This window comes from Amblyraja radiata, chromosome 10 (assembly GCF_010909765.2).
Source record: "Amblyraja radiata isolate CabotCenter1 chromosome 10, sAmbRad1.1.pri, whole genome shotgun sequence".
Taxonomy (NCBI): domain Eukaryota; kingdom Metazoa; phylum Chordata; class Chondrichthyes; order Rajiformes; family Rajidae; genus Amblyraja; species Amblyraja radiata.
Window position 1 is genome coordinate 45,715,765 of NC_045965.1, and position 18,068 is coordinate 45,733,832.

The window sequence follows — 18,068 nt, forward strand, 5'->3', positions numbered from 1 at the left end:
TCCAAACAACCATCAGGCTATTGAACATTGCAATTAAACTTTGAACGACAAACTGTCTTGGTTGCATGAGGGACTTCGGATTTTTGTTTTGTTTTGCACATATTGTTTTTTTTATTAATTTAACTTTTATTTGTGATATTATTATGTTATGTATTGAGTATGGTGTTCACAGAACCCGTGCTGTTGCTGCAAGTAAGAATTTTGATGTTCCGTTTTGGTACATATGTCAATTGAACATTCATGACCCTTGCTTCTTGAAGCTGCATTAGCAGGATTTTTAAGAGGAAATGGAGCATGTCGTATGTAAAGAAAACCCCCCAAAGAAGCAGGGAGGCATGCAATGAAATAACCCTAAGTTTCGTCAGTTTTTGGACCTCTGTTTGCATTGAGTCCAAATTGATGTGAATCACTACTTTTATTGTTAACCTATCTGCCAATGTACAGATCCTGCCAATTCCCTGTATCAAACTGCCTAGATTGGAGAATTGATTGCCCACTTTCTTCAGAGACTGCATGAGTGTAGGAAAGTGTAGGCTTTGGTGAGTGTAGGAAAGTCACATTTAACGCTTTGTTATTATAGTCATAGAATCGTAATGGCACCAGTGGAGACCATTTCATCCATTGAGTGTATGGCAGTTCTAAATAGAGCAGTCCTGTCGGTTACGTCCTTGTTTGTCTCTCTATAGCCTGCAAATTTATCTTCCACACGTTTCTGTCCAAATTCCCTTTGAAAACTCCAATTGATGCTGTTCTCATCATCTTTGCAGGCAGTGACTTCAAGATTATAACTGCTCTTTGTAAAATACTTGTGGCTGACAAAGAGTACGAATAAGCTTTTCCAGTACTAATAGCTTCCGTCTTGTAGTACACAAAACACGGATAGCTGAGCTGATGTTCAATATCTGTCAAGTTTCACTCTTCTGGATAATCCCCTGATTTGAAATATAGCTATATCACTGCTCACATCAGCACAGAGCTTTGTACCAAATATGTGAGACCAATTTTCCAGTCTAACAGCATTGGAAACAAAACTATTAATTTAAACCTGTAAATCAAAAGTGGAAGCTTCCATACAACTTATTCCTGCTATTCAGTGTGTAGAACTCTTCAGAATTCATAACCCAATGTAGTTACACTTTTGAACATAACATTAACTAACACAAAACAGACATTTAAATGATTTCAGAATATTTGCATGATTACTCCTTTGTATGCAACAACTCGAACATTTAATTTGCTTTTAAGTGTATTGACATCTTAATTCCTAGTAGACCCTTTTTGGCATGTTTATGTTTTTTCCCCCATTGCAGTATTTTATACCAGGAGCAGAAATGTTGAATCCTTTCTTCAATGACTATGTGAAAAGGATTAAAGAACTGGGGTGAGAACACAAACATTACAGTGTCTCTGCAGCAGAAGCTCTTGCTTCTCCTGACTGAACACTATCTCTTTTGTTTTGGCTGCTTGAAATGCCATAAGTTTGACCATCACACACGGATGTGCTTTGGAGCTGTGCTCTCCCACAAATCAATTAACTTTGTGTAATCGGGGGTGATATCAATTGAAGCTGTGCTGGGGATATTAAATATACATGGTTCCATTATGAGGTGGCAAATTACATCAACGTAAGTTAGCCATTTTGTGGTGAGTTTTAAAAGAGGTGATGAATCACAGGTCTGCATTGTTTAGTCAGAGTTGTGGAAGGCTGCTACGGACAGGATGGACTTCATTAGCCTTCTTTGTTTTCAATACCCCTTTGGAGGTTTTTAGAATTTGCTTCAATCACTTAACCTGTAATCTTCAGTTTAAACCAGCATCTGCTGTTCCTTCCTACACAGGTCAGGATTAAACCTGAGTTACTTGAGTTGCAATGTACCATATTGGTGCCTGTATTCAATATCACTTGAGAATAAACATATTATTATTCATTAGCTTTTATTTGGGTACCAATAACTGGATAATATTCTTTTTAAGAACCAGAGTGTTGGGAGAAATCTGCTTGCACCCCCAGATCAACAGCAGATAGAAATAGAGACTAAAATACATGGGATTGAGATCTCAATAGACTGCTCCTGCAGCAGGCAGTGGAAAGTTACCTAGGGCAGTAATCCAGAAACTAATCACAGATGGCCCTACAGTATCTGGAGTAGCAGCTCATGCAGCAAGTAATGGGCCTGTCCCACTTAGGCGATTTTTCAGGCGACTGTCAAGTCATAGAAGTGGATTCTGACTAATAATGCACACATGTTACCTTTATGCTTTGCATATTGCTATAATGGTAGTGCTGGCACTGCATCACTGTAAGGTTACACTGGTGAATTGTGGTTAATTCAGAGATAATGTTACAATGGTTTATAGCCTTCCTTAAGAATTCATCTTCAATTGCGCAGTTAAGTATTGCAAGCCAGTTATTCTTTGATTTGCAATTTCTTCCTCTTGTTTTCACCTGCCTCGTTGTGCTTTTGCTTTCCCATTCTGTTTGGTAACACTAATCTATTTGTTTGTCATATATGGTACCCGGACGGGACGTTGAAGGAAGAGAAGCCGAAGCAAAGAAGTGGAAGCCAAGATGGACACCACGCCGAAAAGCCAAGATACCGAATGGACATGACGCCGAAAGGATACGAAGTCGAACGGACAAGACGCAGAATGGACATGACGTCGAAAAGCTGCCGAACGGACATGACGTCTCCGGGGACCTTGTTAGCGATTGGTCCAGATCCCCGTGTCCATCACATCACTGGCCAGGGGGAGACAGGAGGGTGGGGGGGGGGGGAGCTTGAGCTTGCTTTTGTAAAATGGTGGCAGTGACTCCAAGCTGCTGCGATTGCCACAGGGGCTTTTCGATGGCATGTTCGTTCCCTGTCGAACGCCCATGAATCCTAAATGATAAATCGGTATGAAGCACTGAAACACTTTAAAAAATCTATATTTGCTGCAAGAATACACAAAAACAATGACTATTTAACTATTTGAAAATGTAACAAGGTACAACAATTTAACTATTTATGAACATGACGTCGAAAAGCCTCTGTGGCAATCGCAGCAACTTGGAGTCACTGCTACCATTTTACAAACACAAGCTCAAGCTCCCCCCCACCCTCCCATCTCACACCCAGCCAGTGATGTGATGGACGTGGGTGTCTGGACCAATCACTGACAAGATCTCGGACAAATCCGGAGCCCGGAGGCGCCGTGTCCGTACGGCGGCTTTTCAACGTCATGTCCGTTCTGCGTTTGTCCAGTCGGCGTGGTGTCCATTCGGCTTCGTATCCTTTTGGCGTGGTGTTCGTTCAGGTTCGTATTCTTTCGGCGTGGTGTATGTTCAGTATCTTGGCTTTTCGGCGTGATGTTCTTTCGGCGTCTTGGCTTCCATTTCTTGGCTTCGGCTTCTCGTCCTTCGACGTCCTGTCCGCACACGGTCATATATACATGCCCTATATTTTTGGTACTTACTTACTTATTGATTCTGTTCCTTTTTTTCACTTACCCTGTTCTGCTGTGTGTAGAGAGAATATTGATTGATTTTTTTTACATGCAGTGAGCCCCACGTTATGCTGTTTCCCTTGAAAACCCTTTATATGACAGTTTTCCATAAAGCAACCATACTTCCTGTTGAATCCCACATTATAGGTAGAATTGTGTTCTGAGGGTATATTTTTCTCTCAATATTAATGTTGAGTATCGCAGCTGCTAGTTCACAGAGAGGAGGCCAATAATATATTATTTTTGGAAACTGACAAGTCAATCTATTTAAGTAGTCAACAGCTGTGGTTTGGAAACACATGCAACTGCAGATGCTTATAAAATTCCAGCTTTCAGTCTGTTTTGAGGTATACACTTTTTGAAATGCACATCAGCTGCTAATAAGATAGTTCGATGATATCACTCACCAATGAATAACAGTGGTCAAAATAAGACACAAAGACATGAAGTAACTCAATGGGACAGGCAACATCTCAGGAGAACATGGATAGGTAATGTTTCAGGTCGGGACCCTTCCCCAGACCTGAAGAAGAGTCCTGATCCACAATGACGCCCATCTATGTTCTCCAGAGATGCTGCATGACCCGCTGAGTTACTCCAGCACATCTTTCTTTGTAAACTAACAACTGCAGATCTACCATAACAGTTGTCATTTAGGTTTACAACTTGCACTTAATTTGCTAGCCCTGTTTCAGACATCTTGATGGTAAATAATATAGAATACTCCTGAAAAGAAACCCAGCGAGAGAGCCAAATGAAGCTACCTTGCTGAAAAAAGCCATGTTGCCCTTGCAAGTGTGTAAAGCAATGCAATGTGAACAAAATCAAGATAGGCACAATTTGTTGTCCCCACATAAATTCAGCAAACGCAAACTTTGTCCTGCATCTTGGATTTTTGGATCGTGATTCGTGAATTCAGTAAAGGCAACTTTCCATAACATGAATGGCAAAAACGCAGAGGAAACATTTCCCACCCACCTCCCCCTCTCTTTGCCTCAGACCAGAACTATTGTACTTGGTAAGAATACTTTCAAATTTTACTACTTAGTAAATATGTGCTATGTTCTTATATTTGCGTATTCCCTTTATTCAAGACCTTACATGCAGAAATGTTCTTTGCTTAAATAATTTAAATTACTTTCCCTCATCACTGTCAAAACAAATAAATGTCTCCTAAATTTGAGGCCGCTGCTGATGTCATCTCATTTTATTCGCCTTCTTGTTCTAGTCTCATCCAGTATTCTCTCATATAATGTTCTCATATCAAAGCCATGAAGAATCTTCAAAATCAATTAATACTCCCTTCAAATCTTCCGAACCTGCTCAATCTCGTCTAACATTTGCATCGCCTAATTTAGTTAGCATCATAATAAATCTCTTCTGTAGTGCATAAGGAGCTACAATGGCACAGACTAGATGGGTCGATGGGCCTATTTGCACATTGTATCTTTCAATCGAGTAATTCTGGTTTTAAACAGCTCATTTCACTCTTTTGTTACAAATACAATTTCCTAAATTTGGATTAGAGATAAAACAGAGCCTGGAATAGTTGTTATCTCAAAGGAGAAGTCAAATTTCCATCACATAATGTTGAATTAAGCAATTGACACTCCAAGCCCACAGTTTTTTTTATCTAACTGGGACTAAGTAACTCCATATTTCTCCCACCAAAAGCAGCCACATCACATTTTGTTGTATTGAATTTCATTTGCAATACACGTTACAGGCCTATTTAGATCCTCCCATATCTTGGCTCAGTTATTTGTGAGAACAAACCTGTTCCATAAAAAGTGAACAACTGCAATCTCAGTATAGATTCCCCATTGATCACTCCTAGCATTTTGGCAGTCCAAATGGTTTCACTTAACATTTGTCGCCAGTTTTCTATGCCATGGCCATCATTTGAGTTTACTCTGATACGTGATAACACGGCTGAGAAATTCAATTTCAAAATGCTCTTACCTTCATTTTTGCCCAACCAAAAAATGATATTTTTACGAGTAGAACAGGATTTATTTATGTATTATAACACGGAGGAGACCATTCAGCCCACTGGTTCCATACTGATTCACAACAGAGCAATCCCTTCCCCTTATTTCAGCCCGCACCATCTGTTGGGGTCAGGCAACACTGGGAGACAAAGTCACAGGCCACCAAAGCAAGATCAACATTCAAAGCCCCAACTCACTCACTGAGTTTATAAGGATGAGGGGGGACCCTATTGAAACTTACCAAACAGTGAGAGGCCTGGATAGAGTGAATGTGTACAGGAAGTTTCCACTAGTGGGAGAGTCTAGGATCAGAGGTCATAACCTCAGAATAAAAGGATGTTCCTTCAGGAAGGAGATGAGGAGGAATCTCTTTAGTCAGATGGTGGTGAATCTGTAGAATACATTGCCACAGTAGGCTGTGGAAGCCAAGTCAATGGATATTTTTAAGGCAGAGATAGATAGATTATTGATTAGTACGGGTGTCAGGGGTTATGGGGAGAAGGCAGGAGAATGGGGTTAAGAGAAAAAGATGGATCAGCCATGATTGAATGGCGGAGTAGGCTTGATGGGCCGAATGGCCTAATCCTGCTCCTGTCACTTATGAACTGATGAACAGGGTTCTGACCGCGAATGGCAATGTAGCTGCCAGTCTAGCAAGCGGACGTCACCTGCAAAACCGCAGACCAGGTTTTAACACTAATTTATGACCACGATAAATTGTAACAAAGATGTGCCTATTTTGTGTACAGTATTTTAATCTTTGGAACGTCCATCATGATGATAGCATTGTAAGCAACACCCATTCTTGCAACACATATGCTTAAAATGAGTTTCTGGAACAAATCTTTTGAAGATTACTGTTCTCTAATCATGTTGCTCTATTTCTTTTTCCGTTGAATGTTTACATATTAGTTCCTAATATTCCTCCATAAACTCTTCAAAGCTGTAACCATCTAGAACTTAAAATGTATTTCCTTACTTTGCTTAATATCCTTCATCATATTTTCTATTAAGATTAATAGTCAAAATACTTGACTTTTCCTCCTAGGCAGCTTTTCAATTAAACTGAGACTAAGTATTTTGTCCACTTCATTGCCATTTCAGTATTCTGAATATTATCTTGGTCAATCTTTCGTAGCCATATTCTTATCTTCCGTTTCTGATACCTAAATTTTTGATTTCTCCTTTGCCATTCTAATTATTTTTCTTAAACTCATCATGATTTTGGTTTTAAATTGAAAGCAGAATATGCTCGAAATACTCAGCAAGTCAGGCCACATTTGTTGAAAAAAGAAATAGTTTCAGTGTTTCAGGTTGAAGACTCTTCATCAAGGTCAGAATTTTCATGTTTTATTAAAGATTTCTACCATCTGCAATTTATTTTTTGATTTTCGCTTACTGGATGATCTCTTTCCTTATTCGTTTGTTTGTCTAGTTGAGTGCGTTTTTACTGTTACGTTCAATTTTATCCTTTGCAAGGAGTCCCATTTACCATTGGTTATTTTTGTTAATGGGGTGTAATCCTTCTCAACCTGTTGACCTCTGCACTTCCACCGAGGCTCCACCTCAGCTAACATTAGCTCTGGTTGAACTTCCTCAGCTCCAACTTCATTCCCTCGTGTTCAATGTATTTTATTGTATGACTCTTATCTTTGTTGAATAGGTATGTTTTTTTGTGAGTCGTCATCTTAAACTGTTTTGTATTATGGTCAATGCCCTTTTAAAATCTGCTCTACTTAATTGTTTCAACCAGGTCTAGCATGCCCATTTAGGCCCATCTTTCATTTTGGGCCGGAAAAGGCTCATGCATAAGCACCAAATGACCTACCCTTTCTTTCCTATCATGCTATCTCTACATCAATTTTATTGGGATCGTAGAAATCCCACAAGATTGTGTATTTTGGAGATTGTATATGTTTGCATGGCCTTTTTCATCCCCCACTTCCATTTTATTATTGGGTGATCTCCAGTGTAATTATAATAGTACAATTGATCCCACAAAATCACTTCTTCCAATTTATTTATAGTGTGATTTTAACTCTTTGTTAGTTGTCTCCATCTTGCTACAGCCATTATGTCTGATTGACATAGCTTTTCTTTCTCCATTCCAACATTGTTTAACAATTTTTTCTCTGTTGTTTTTAAACACCATATCTTTACAATTAAATATTACTTGCATTCCCATGAGACACGGAAGTAAAAATGAATGAAATAAGTGCTGAAAACAAGGCTTGCAGGTCCTGTATTACTAGGTGCAGGGAAAAAAACAATGTTCTGGAGGAACTCAGTGATTCAGGGAGCATCTGCAGAAGGAGATAGACGACATTTTTGGGTGTGTTCCTTGTTCAAACTGAAGAGGAAGCTGGTGCCGGGCCATGTCCATTCGGAGCTTTGAATTGTAGCAACGGCACTGAGTTTGCCCAATACTAATTCCTACTGATTAGGGTAATTGGATTTTAATTACTATCTAATTATAAGCTAAATGACTAACACAATAAATAGCCAGGATAATAGATACCTGGCAGTGGTTGCTGGGCAATCATTTTGCATATATGTTAAATTGTAAATTACTAGTTGTGTGAGTAAAGTTATAAATTGAAATCTAAGTCTGATGTCAGGTTACTGGCCAGATTACCTTCTGCAATAGCTGTTGCTTTGTGCTGCACTTCTGGCAGCAAAGGGTGGCCTGGCCCTGACCAGAATCGGGACACCAAGTCCACATGGATGCCAGTGCTGAGGTAAGAGTGGATGCAGGCCATTCCTGCCAAGTGCTAAAGGTTGCATGTCGGGTTCAGATTAATTCACAAAATGGGTTACCCCCCCATGGTGTGTGTAAGTAAGGATATCTTTTAGTTTAGTTAGAGATACAGCGCGAAAACAGACCCTTCCGCCCACCGAGCCCGTGCCGACTAGTGATCCCCACACACTAACACTATCCTATACAATATGGATAGTTTACAATTTTCTAAGCCAAAGCCAATTAACCTACAAACCTTTAGGAATATGGGAGGAAACCGAAGCACCCAGGGAAAACCCACACAGTTACGGGGAGAACGTACAAACTCCTAAAGGGCCTGTTCCACTTGCCGATAATTTCGGCGACTGCTGGCATAATTGACTGACGTATCAGGGCACCGAAAAAGTCGTGGCGTGACGCGGCGTGATGACGTATTGATGCGCGGTGTCTCCTCAAGTGTCGCAACATTTTTTTTGTCGCCGCTGGATTTTGAAATGTTCAAAATCTTTCCAACTAATGCAGACTGCACTAGTCGTGCACCACTCTTTGCACCACTCTGCTGTTTTGCATTCTTCTTTGTATTTATTATTGTATCCATCATTATCATATATACTGTCTACTGTATGAGCTAAACACAAATAATTTAATTGCACACTGGTGGATATGCAACTAATGTGCAAGAAGGAACTGTAGATGCTGGTTTAAACCGAATATAGACACATAAAGCTGGAGCAACTCAGCGGGACAGGCAGCATCACTGGAGGGAAGGAATGAGTGATGTTTCGGGTCAAGACTTTTCTTCAGACTAGGGTGAAGAAGGGTCTCGACCTGAAACACTACCTATTCCTTCTCTCCAGAGTTGCTGCCTGTCCCGCTGAGTTACTCTGACTTTTGGTGTCCATCTTTGGTTTAATATAATTTAATCTTTCCCATAGAATCTCTTTATTCTGACTTCCAAAAAAACTATTGACTTCAGCTTTGAATATCTTCAACAATTGACTTGTGTAGTCCTGATGTTGTGTCTCGACCCAAATTATTGACTATCCTTTCCCCTGCACAGATGCTGCATGATGCGCTGACTTCCTCCAGCAATTTGTTTTTTGCTCTGGATTCCAGCATCTCCATTTTCTTCTCTCTCCAAATCTGTGTTGTCCTCTGGCCAGAAAGGTTATCAACCTCCCCAGCCCCGGTCTAACTTTGAATCTGTCATTGAAAGTAAAGTGAACACTATACTCCATTTAACAGCATACCACAGAATCCTGTATCATTGTGAATTCCAGATAAGCAGTAAATGATCTTCCAAAGCAAGAAGATACCAGAGCACCAACTGCTGAAGTAATTCAAATATTGATCTCTTCCACTCTCCCCCTCCCCCTTCCCCCCCTCCTCCCCCTCCCCGCCCCCTCCCTCTTCCCCTCACCCTCCCTCTTCCCCCTCCCCCTCACCCTCCCTCTTCCCCTCACCCTCCCTCTTCCCCCTCCCCCTCCCTCTTCCCCCTCACCCTCCCTCTTCCCCCTCCCCCTCCCTCTTCCCCCTCCCCCTCCCTCTTCCCCCTCCCCCTCCCTCTTCCCCTCACCCTCCCTCTTCCCCCTTCCCTAAATTGGAAAATTATAACAGTAAATACCCTCTGCTAATGTCCCCCTCCTGACTTTCCTATCTATAAATCAAGTCACTTTTAAGGTAGCACATTGCCTAAAAGATTGGACCCATTTGCACGTTAAGAACTGCAGCATCAAATGAAGAAGGGTCTCGACCCGAAAACGTTGCCTATTTCCTTCGTTCCATAGATGCTGCCTCACCCGCTGAGTTTCTCCAGCATTTTTGTCTACCATCAAATGAAATTACATTGATTTAATTCACTTTTCTTTATGTGAAGGTGGGTCAAATCCAGTATTTTTGCCAATGTACTATCTTGTATTGAACCCAAACCAATGCAAACCTTGTAATTTTTTTTAAATGCTGTTCCCCATTATTAATGGAGACACAAGGGACTGCAGATGCCAGAATCTAGAGTAAGGTACAAGCTCAGGAGGCATCTGTAGAAGTAGACCGATGATGGACGTTTTGGGTCGAAACCTTGAATGCCAACCAATTCTCTGTCTCCACAGATGCTGCCTGACCTGGTGAGTTCCTCCGGCAATTTGTTTAATGCCCCGTAATTAATGCTCTGAGTTCCAGAGATGATCACAAAAGGATTTTGTGTGGTCCTGTTTTATTATCACTGACCAGCAGTAAAAATAGAATCAGTACGAGGCTTCCTGCTTCCTGCGGTGAGTTTGGCAGGATCTCCCTGCAGGAGCAGTGAGTTACAGGCTCTGTATTCAGGCAGAGAGATGACAACAAGTGTTTCAAAGAATACTTCTGGCGAGTCTCTGTCCCGAGCAACAAAAAAATTAGTACAACTTTGGGACAGAGGAGGCTTCCTACATTGAGCTTGAGACAGGAGGGCAAATAATTGCACGGAAGTGGCAAAGGGGCTGAAAGAACTATTGCATTAAACGAGGTGGACTTAATTCTCACATTAATCAACCTTGATCAGAGGATCCTTTTTTTTTTGCAGGGGTCTGTTGAGAGGAAAGTTGCAAAAGAGACAAAAATTCTGACTGGATTGATAGAAACTTTTAATTTCCATCTATTCTTGTTTGAATTAAATTATTTTAGATATTAAATATATATAAATCTGAATCATAACTAGCTATCCGGAGAAGGATGTGAGAACTTGAGTACAGTAGGTTGAATGTGAATGCAGTCCCTTTTATAAGAGTTGTCTTGTATTGAGCTAACCCCGGTACTGAGAAAAACCTTCACTGACCAAGGGGGAGTTTGTGTCAGCATCAAAGCAGCATTGTTCAAGGCTCCAGGGGTGATGGTGTGAGGTGCTTAGGAATGGCATTTATCAAGAAAGTGCATTGTCCCCCCTGCTTCTCTTTTTGTGATTACTCAGGGAGTCCCTGACGACTATATGTGGCTTCCTCCATGTGATACAGGCCCTACCTTCTTAAAAGTCTGTCAGCATGCAGTTTGGAAACTTTATTTTTAAGAAACAGCACTTCAGCCTGAGTAGGCGAAGAGTGGGAGAGTCAGAGAGACGCAGAGAGAGAAAGCATTTTTGGGTGGTGGAGTGTGTGTAAGTAAGTGCAGTTACTGGGGAGAGCCTCTCCCCCTATTTCCAGCACATAATATTCCGTTGCTTTTTTTGTGAATTTGACACGCGGATGATCCAGCAACATTGTAAGGAGCAAAGCAAATCAATAATCAATATGGCAAATTGTCCGATTGGGATTTATGTCAAGAGCCGTGTTGAGTGATTCTGTGCTTTTTATCCGCGGAGACGAACCGCTGTTATTTTGGTAAACAACCAAAAACCTTTTACCTATCCCCTGACAAGATTTTTGCCCTCCAAGACCCAAAAAGGTAAAGGCTTTTCGCTAAATTCTTCGCTAGGAATGAGGCTGTTTGCGGTAGGTGAAAAATATTCAAAACTATTATTATTATTATGCTCGTGAGCAAGAACTGCTTTTTTAATCAGGCAAAAAGGCCTTTGCAACAGAATTTAATTTGTTTGATTTGAAAATTGTACTTATCCTTTAGTTTTCAATGGCAAGGATTTGATAACAAAACTTCTGATGGTTAGCATAATTGCAATAAGATGAAGTAGAATATCAAGTAAAAAACTGCGATTTTTGACTTTCAATACAGAATTTTTCTTCGTAAACATTTATATTCGTCAGTACAATCTGATTACTTTTGATGTTCTTCAGAGTTAGTTCTTAGCAATTCTTACGCCATGCAGTTTAATGACACTGGATGTGTCACAATAATAGCAAAGGAATTTTCAGTATGCACAGCGTGAAGTAATGAGAATGTGATACTTATCACAAACTTGTTTATTTGAAAACCCTGGAGTGCCTGGGGACTATTTTTCTTCAATAGCATCCAAAGTTACGCTGGTTCAATTCTGAGCTCAGTGCTGTTTGTGTGGAGTTTACATATTTTCTGTGTGTCAACTTTAACATTTTCTAGGTGTTTTGATTTCCTCACATAACTCGAAGATGTGCAAATTGATAATTTAATTGGCAAATTACCCCTGCGGTAAATTAGAATCTGAGTAGATTCTAATAGGAAAGAGGGGAGATTAAAACGATAACAGAATTAATCTAAATGGGTACTTGATGGTCAGTGTGGACGGGTGAATCAAAGGGTATATTTTATTGATGTATTGACTAAGAGTGAAATTTACTTTATTTGACAAGTAAAATTCGGGGGTGGGTGGGGGGGGTGGGGGGGGTGTATGACAGAGTGGAGGCAGAGAGGATATTTTCTCTTGTGGAAGATTCTAGAACAAAGTGTCACTGTTGAGAAATCAGGGCCACCCATTTCAGATAAAGATGAGGTGATTTGTTTTTTTCTCTCGCGAGGTTGTAAGTCTATGGAGCTCTGTTGCTGAATGGACAGCGGAAGGAGCCTGAATATTTTTAGAGCGGAGTTGGGCAGATACTTAATAAGCAAGGTGGGTCAGGTGGAAGGTTATATGGGATAGACGGAAATGGCAGAGTTTAAATTATAGTCGCAAGAGTCATGGTGGAGCAAACACGAAGCATGAGTCACTTGCTCCTGTTCCAAGGGATCATGTCAATCTGTACATCATATTGGAGGTGAATGTTCTTCAAGGCGCTGTCGAATTATGGTAAGATTTTTTCAGATTCAGATTCAAAATGTATTGTCATTGTGCAGTGTACAGTACAGAGACAACGAAACGCAGTTAGCATCTCCCTAGAAGAGCAACATAGAATATGTCCTTGTCTTCAAAAGCGTCTTGTAATAAAGGCCTTCCTAATCGTTGGTTTTATCTTCATGAGATGCAAAAAAAACAGGATTATATATATATTTATATCTGTATTTGTATGTATAAAACAAAGAATAATAGTGCAAAGACAAATACTATGCCCAAAGGTCTATGTAATTTTTGGCTTATTTAGATGTTGTAGTGTTTAATAGTCTGATAGTTACTGAAGAAGCGGCTCCTGAAGCTGGATATTACAGTTAACATAGAAAATATGTGCAGGAGTAGGCCCTTTGAGCCAGCACCATTCAATTTGATCATGGTTGATCATCCAAAATCAGTACCCTGTTCTTGCTTTTTACCCGTATCCCTTTATTCCGTTAACCCTATGAGCCAAATCTAATTCTCTCTTGAAAACATTCAGTGAATTGGCCTCCTCTATGGTGGAGAATTCCACAGATTCACAACTATCTGGATGAAAAAGTTGTTCCTCCTCTCAGTCCTAAATGGCCTTGACCCCTGGTTCTGGACTCCCCCAACATCGGGAACATATTTCCTGCATCAACCCTTTTCCAATCCCTTAAAAATTCTATATGTTTCTAAAAGATATCCTCTCATCCTTCTAAATTCCAGTGAGAAGTTTTCAGACTCCTAAACCTTTTTCCCAACGGCACAAGTAAATTGAGAGCATGGAGCAGGTGCTGTGGGCCTCTGATGATGCTGGCTGCCTTTTTGAGACAGCGACTCCTGTAGATCCCTTCAAATGGTGGGCAGGTCAGCACCAGTGATGGACTGGACAGTGTTCACCACTTTTTGCAACCTTCTTCATTCCTGGGCTTTCGAGTTTCCGAGTCAGGTTGCGATGCAACCAGTCAATATGCTCTCTACTCTATACCTGTAGAGGTTCAAGAGAGTATTCATCGACGTACCAAGGATATCCAGATCCCTCTAAACAACAATACCTTTCAATGCCCCACCATTTAAGAAGACCCTACTTTTTGATTTTTCGGCCAAACCGGATGATTTCAGTTTTCTCCACATTATCTTACCCCTCATATGCTCAACCCTTCACCAAGCCTGTCTATGTCCCCCCGAAACCTGTCTGGATCTACTTCATGCCAGTGTTGTATCATAAGCAAGTCTTGTACATTGTATTTGATCCCTCAATCATGGTATAATAGATATGGATTGCATTGGCTTGGGCCCCAGCACTCCCTGTGGTACCCATCATTAAATCTTGCAATCAGTAGAACCTTCTAATCATTGTTCCTTCTAATAATTTTTCCCTAAATAGATCTAAATTGGATGTAGACCTTGTATCTGCATCTTCTATCCCTTTCTGACCAACCCTGGCTATCATTACCCAATTAAATACAATAAATCGTGTCGACAATGACTTTGCCTCATAACTATATTAATTGTGATTAGTTCAAACAGTTCAAAGATTCACTGTGTAAATCAACCAATTTCTTATCTTTTTAGTTTCACAACGTTTTAGTCACACAATTAACCATATAACCATATAACAATTACAGCACGGAAACAGGCCATCTCGGCCCTACAAGTCCGTGCCGAACAATTATTTTCCCCTAGTCCCATCTACCTGCACTCAGACCATAACCCTCCATTCCTTTCCCATCCATATACCTATCCAATTTATTTTTAAATGATAAAATCGAACCTGCCTCCACCACTTCCACTGGAAGCTCATTCCACACAGCTACCACTCTCTGAGTAAAGAAGTTCCCCCTCATGTTACCCCTAAACTTCTGTCCCTTAATTCTGAAGTAATGTCCTCTTGTTTGAATCTTCCCTACTCCCAATGGGAAAAGCTTGTCCACGTAAATTCTGTCTATCCCTCTCATCATTTTAAAGACCTCTATCGTCCCCCTTAACCTTCTGCGCTCCAGAGAATAAAGACCTAACTTATTCAACCTTTCTCTGTAACTTAGTTGCTGAAACCCAGGCAACATTCTAGTAAAGCTCCTCTGCACTCTCTCTATTTTGTCGACATCCTTCCTATAATTGGGCGACCAAAATTGTACACCATACTCCAGAATTGGTCTCACCAATGCCTTGTACAATTTTAACATTACATCCCAACTTCTATACTCATTCTTCTGTTTACTTACATAACTGCTAAAACTCATGACTTGTATTTAGAAATTACACGCTCTAGATGAACCTGACTAAGGTTAGACTTGATGAGCTTTTCTTCAGAGACTAGTAATTCAGAGACTAGTAACTTGGTTGGTAGAGTCAAAGCTGTCAGTTATCTTGTTATTTTGGCATTATTTTTTTTTTTGCAGACTTCACTTGATTCTATAAGCACGCCAGACTCCTGGTTCCATCACTCCTATTATACTCACTGGAATCTAATTTCCCTTTAAACTTGAAAATTGTAAAATCAAGAAAAAAGTTGAATTAAAATAGTGTTGGAGTATTTTAATAGTAATATCCAATATCCCAGAAAATATGCCAGTCTGGCACAAACAAATTCCAGAATTTGACAATTTATTGAGATTTTACTGTACAATGGTTTCCTAAAAACGTTTCTGTCAAATAGTTTTGAACCTATTTTAGTAAAGAGTGCAAGATGACAAGGAATACATGAATATACGTTGACTCATTTTCTGTTGATTGTTGCAGCGCATACTTTGAATATGAATGAATGAATACGTTTATTAGCCAAGTAGTCACATACAAGGAATTTGCCTTGGTGCTCCGCCCGCAAGTGACACCATTGACATACAGTAACAGTTAAGAATGATACATAAAACATTAATAATAAAACAAGACTATAATCAGTAATTAACGGATTGATTCAGAAGAAAACAAGCACTCATGTTTGTCTTGCCTATGTGGCAGCAATTTGTTGCAATTGCATTTCATTTAAGATTTCAGTTAAGATTTCTATTTTCTGACTTTAAGTAGCTTTCTATAGCCGTTCAAATATTAAAACATATTCTATAACACGTCAATCCTATATTTTGCAGTTCTCTGCATGACTTGATAGAAGGGAGTGAGGTGGTATAGAGTAGCGAGGCAAAATGTTAAGCAAATAATTTCACCAAAGCAGCAAGCATTTGTTGAATAAAGTCAGCTTCTCCCATTGTGTTTCCAATGTTTCTCCATTACAAATAAGTCTGAAGATAACGGGCAGACTAATTCAAATCGAAGATTATCTAGAGCAAGGTAAAATATAATTTCCACATGTCCTCAATTAAACTAATCTAGTAGGGTATGCTTTCAAACAATCTAATTTGAAAGGTTAATCTGTTGATTGCATTACATACTATTAAATTCTGGGATCATCTTTTTATGTATCAGCTCAATTATTTGATAAGGACATTACCAGGCAACATATGAACCTGTCAAGCAACAACGGTTGTGGCATTTGCGATGATTGAAAACTGCTTTATGTCCTGCTCACTCTGCAACGTTCTTGTAAAACCAACCGATTGGAACATCCATTCAGTTTAGAGCAAGAAAATATATTTTTTAGTATCTAAATATTGATCCAATCTTGAAGCTGACTTGCTGCAGTGGAGTGATGTAACAGCTTCACTGTGGCGTGTTTGCCAATTCAGCTTTGCACCATTGTGGCCGAGACTTAACTGCTTCCTAAAAACAGCCTTGAAAGCTGTTCAATTGTTTGCTTCAATTGATTAATTAATGAAAGTTCACTTAGTTAGAGGACAGTCATGACTTTTTATTTAAGTATTGTGTGTTATATGAAGAACGATATAATGGGTGTGATCCAGTCTTACATATTTTGTAAATTTCTGCATGAGCTTGTATTTACCAAAAAATTTGCATTTATTCATCATATTGATTTTCATACATCAATGCAAAAGTCTAAAAAATATTTGGCATTCAAGCCTGCAATTGAGCAATGTAATCTTGCAAACAGGTTACGTTCTTCGATGAGCGCTAATTTATTAGATAAATTGTTGTTATATTCAGAGATAGGAAAGTGCAAGTCCAAAACTTGATCAAGGGATGCGGTCAGATTGTGTGTTAAATTGAATGAACCTTGGAGGCGATTGTAGGATTTGTGATGCAGGCATTGCACCTGTGCTGTGCCTGTAATATCTAATATGGATATCGTGTTGCCAGGGACTGAAAATGGTTGCTGCATTGAGCCAGCAGACTCCTTAATTTTGCTGCATGTTTCATCATGGTGGGTTGTGCCAAGTTTCTGAGCACAAAGCACCACTGAAAGTGAGCATGCACAATGTCAAGTCTGACTAAAACCTCTTAAAGGGGTATTTCTGACACCTCTCTCCCCTTTCTTGATCACTCTGTCTCCATCACAGCGGACAGACTATACACTGGTGTCTACAACAAACCAACCATTATCTGGCCAACATTCCCTCCTATCCTGCCTCTTGCAAAGATGCTGTTCCCTTCTCTTAATATCTCCCATACACCTGCCAAACCAAACATAGACTCAGCTACCGTTTCTCTGAATACTTGCATTTTGTCCACCGAGGTCTACTGGATCTCCCAGTTGCGAATCATTTTAACTCCTCCCCATTCCCATTCGGACCTCTCTGCCCTGGGCCTCCTCCATTGCCAGAGTGAGGCCACGTGCAAATTGGAGGAACAGCTCCTCATATTGCACTGGGGTGGCTAACAAAAAAGGGAAGGGTTCCAACCCAAAACGTCATCTATCCATGTTCTGCAGAGATGCTGTCTGATCCGCTGAGTGATCCCAGCACTTTGTGTCCTTTCCTCTGAAAGGGGTTGTGCGTCTATGTTTTTATGTAGTTTTTGTTATTTTTGTTGGGGTATGTGTGTGGGGGGGTGGGGGTGGTTGGGGGTAACTTTTAAATCTCTCCCTGCACGGGAGACCCGACCTTTTCTTTGTCGGGTCTCCGTTGTCGTTGGGGCTGCAATGAGGAGCGGCCTCCAACAGGAAGACCGGGGGCTCTGGTGCCGACTACTCACCTCACCGTCGCGGAGCTGGCCGAGTCCAGAGCGGGTGGAGCTGTGGTGGACGCTGCTGCGACCCGACCCCCGGAGATTCGGTGGCTGCAACTGCGGGTTTGGCGGACGGCGGCACCGG

General features: G+C 40.5%; 1 protein-coding gene across 5 annotated transcripts in view; it reads left to right on the top strand.

The window, feature by feature from the left end:
• Positions 1–18,068, top strand: part of slc6a9 (solute carrier family 6 member 9) — a 214,519-nt gene that overhangs the window by 107,876 nt on the left and 88,575 nt on the right. Inside the window, exon 1 of one of the 5 annotated variants that reach the window (XM_033028722.1) lies at positions 11,236–11,341. The exons of 2 other annotated variants lie outside the window; for them this stretch is intronic. Coding sequence is in view for 1 of the 3 variants with exons in the window: in XM_033028720.1 (XP_032884611.1) it covers positions 11,661–11,675 (15 nt within the window). In the remaining 2 variants the exon portion in view is untranslated. Of the gene's footprint in view, positions 1–11,235; positions 11,346–11,415; positions 11,676–18,068 lie in introns of those variants that run through there. 2 more of the 5 variants (XM_033028721.1, XM_033028720.1) reach the window with 2 other exon arrangements.